The 3,248-nt window shown below is 40.3% G+C and overlaps 1 protein-coding gene across 1 annotated transcript; it reads right to left on the bottom strand.

The window, feature by feature from the left end:
- Positions 1-1,414: 1,414 nt before the first annotated feature.
- Positions 1,415-1,897, bottom strand: LOC137999442 (uncharacterized; the record flags this gene model as incomplete). The annotated part of the gene is made up of 1 exon (XM_068845219.1): positions 1,415-1,897. A coding segment is annotated over one exon (483 nt), but the record flags the coding sequence as incomplete, so codon positions are not given.
- Between the last annotated feature and the right edge of the window lie 1,351 nt (positions 1,898-3,248).

Here is a 3,248-nt window from a genome sequence, read left to right as displayed (position 1 = left end):
TGTTCCTTGAGAATGAAACCTGCCAAGGACTCTTCAATTTGCTGGAAAACTTCATTCTTCTCAGGGCTAACTTATTCCAGTGGAGAAACTCCAGGCCAAGCATTCAATAAGGTTGAGCCAAATGGTACCGGAATCGAGAGTCACCGCCGAGAGTGTGCCTTTTTACTACAGCACGAGAAAGCTAAAGAACCTTATGGTGCCTCTACATGGCTTCTCAATGAATCCCTGAACAACATCGTGTAAACTTGTTATTAGAGCGGCCATTTTGAAAAATACTCCACTGCCACATTGAACACCGCTGTAACTCTGCAGGCGCAGGATGGCAGATTTCGACCCGACACCAGCCCAGCGTGTGCTGGTTTTTAATTCTCTGTACACACCTCTCTACATGGCCGTTGGCTTCTCGCCATCCGGGGGTCACTTTTCAATGTTGGAACCCTTCCTCTCGTGCGTATTCTTCAAATTTGTGGTTTTTAAATGGTGGGCCTTTGTCTGATTTCACCACTTCCAGTACTCCGTTGCTTTTTCACTGGTGGATCCCACAAATTCAACCACTGGGTATCTGGAGTATTGCCAGGGGAACATGAGAGCGAGGTCTCTGTTAGCCATCAGTCTGCAAAAGTCCACACTGACCTTTCTCCACAGTCCCTCTGGTAGCTCCATCATTTTCAGGGTTCTCAATGTATGTCAGGTGTGTTGGAATGGCAGTAAATGCATGTGGATACAAACTTGTCTCACAGAGAATCCATTCCCAGGAACCAAACATGTGCCCTTAGCAGCTGTTTCATCCGAACTTGTCCTTGGTGCCCCTCATTTGGAATCTCGACCATCCTCTGTCTGAGTGTTTCAGGTACAACATACTTGTCTCCTCTACTATTCCGTCCAGTACCGCAAGTTCACTGAAAACATGCTTGTACGGCTGTAAATTCTCAGCCTTTGCGTCAATCCAGCCTTGGTGGATGCACCCCTTTAATGCTAGTAGTTTAGTGTCTTCGTCAGTGGCTTTCTGCACTTGCTCCTTAGTGACTGCGTTGGGCATGTTGCATGTTACAACGTAGTTGACATAGGCTTTCACTTCCTTGGTAGTTTGAGTTCGAGTTTGGCGTCAAGGGGCTCGTGATGTGTAATCTGGTATGTTTTCCTTTCCGGACCGGTATTCAACAACAAAGTCATAATCCAACATCCTGTTTACGATCCCCTACACCCGGATGGATGTTGCATGTGTGGGTTTGTTGAATACACGTTCTAGAGGTATGTGGTCTGTCACCATCTGAAACGGTATCCCATACAGGACAGGTGAAAGTTTTTGCAACCAAAATCACCCACTAAGGCTTCTAGTTCGATCTTTCTTTACCGTTTTTCTATGTCTGTGAAGCCTCGACTAGCATACTGCCACCACTTGCCACACTTGTTCTCAAAGCTTCCTCTGCGTGGGAGTGGCTTCTAGTCCCATCGGACACCCGTCCACATGGAGTTTGTGTTCTGCTTGGGGGTCAAAGTAGGCTTGTACCATGTGACTACTGAGCATGTTCTTCAGTTTTTCAAATGCTTCTGTGTGCTCTTGTATCCATTCACATTTTTCTTTCAGTAATTTCCCGAGTTTGCAGACTGCTGTCTGATACTTGCTGGCTTCCGTAAACCGTGAGTATAACTGACTGTACATAGAAAACAAATTAAGTTCTGCTGCATTTCTTGGGCGGCCCGCCTCCTTGATAGCCTGTACCTTGCAAGGGGCTGGGGATACTCCTTCCTTTGAGAGCATCAAGCCATAATAGACCACGCGTTCTTTGTTGAATTCACATTTCCTATTCAACATGACATTCTTTCCGCGACTTTTCTTTAGGAGCGCCTCCAGGTTTTCGTCATGTTCCTTAGTGGTTCCTTTGTAGTTCAGCCTCTTGTATCGGTATAAACCAATAAAATTACAGTGCCAGTGCAAAATTGTGCAAAACGTTCGTTTTAGCCTCTAAATAACACGTTTTATGAAAACTCCTATTTTACAGTGTTTGCACCCCTCTTCTATTAAAAACAGCAAAAACGTTTATCAAGACCAATTTTAAAAAAATCGAAAATTACAGTGCCAGTGCAAAATTGTGCAAAACGTTCGTTTTAGCCTCTAAATAACACGTTTTATGAAAACTGCTATTTTACAGTGTTTGCAGCAGTTTTCCAGTAAAAACAGCAAAAACGTTTATCAAGACCAATTTTTAAAAAAGTTAAAATTACAGTGCCAGTGCAAAATTGTGCAAAACGTTCGTTTTAGCCTCTAAATAACACGTTTTATGAAAACTGCTATTTTACAGTGTTTGCAGCAGTTTTCCAGTAAAAACAGCAAAAACGTTTATCAAGACCAATTTTTAAAAAAGTTAAAATTACAGTGCCAGTGCAAAATTGTGCAAAACGTTCGTTTTAGCCTCTAAATAACACGTTTTATGAAAACTGCTATTTTACAGTGTTTGCAGCAGTTTTCCAGTAAAAACAGCAAAAACGTTTATCAAGACCAATTTTAAAAAAGTTAAAATTACAGTGCCAGTGCAAAATTGTGCAAAACGTTCGTTTTAGCCTCTAAATAACACGTTTTATGAAAACTGCTATTTTACAGTGTTTGCAGCAGTTTTCCAGTAAAAACAGCAAAAACGTTTATCAAGACCAATTTTTAAAAAAGTTAAAATTACAGTGCCAGTGCAAAATTGTGCAAAACGTTCGTTTTAGCCTCTAAATAACACGTTTTATGAAAACTGCTATTTTACAGTGTTTGCAGCAGTTTTCCAGTAAAAACAGCAAAAACGTTTATCAAGACCAATTTTTAAAAAGTTAAAATTACAGTGCCAGTGCAAAATTGTGCAAAACGTTCGTTTTAGCCTCTAAATAACACGTTTTATGAAAACTGCTATTTTACAGTGTTTGCAGCAGTTTTCCAGTAAAAACAGCAAAAACGTTTATCAAGACCAATTTTAAAAAAGTTAAAATTACAGTGCCAGTGCAAAATTGTGCAAAACGTTCGTTTTAGCCTCTAAATAACACGTTTTATGAAAACTGCTATTTTACAGTGTTTGCAGCAGTTTTCCAGTAAAAACAGCAAAAACGTTTATCAAGACCAATTTTTAAAAAAGTTAAAATTACAGTGCCAGTGCAAAATTGTGCAAAACGTTCGTTTTAGCCTCTAAATAACACGTTTTATGAAAACTGCTATTTTACAGTGTTTGCAGCAGTTTTCCAGTAAAAACAGCAAAAACGTTTATCAAGAC

This window comes from Montipora foliosa, chromosome 4 (assembly GCF_036669935.1).
Source record: "Montipora foliosa isolate CH-2021 chromosome 4, ASM3666993v2, whole genome shotgun sequence".
Taxonomy (NCBI): Eukaryota; Metazoa; Cnidaria; class Anthozoa; order Scleractinia; family Acroporidae; genus Montipora; species Montipora foliosa.
The sequence above is the reverse complement of the archived record's forward strand: the minus strand, read 5'-3'. Positions and strand labels throughout refer to the sequence as shown.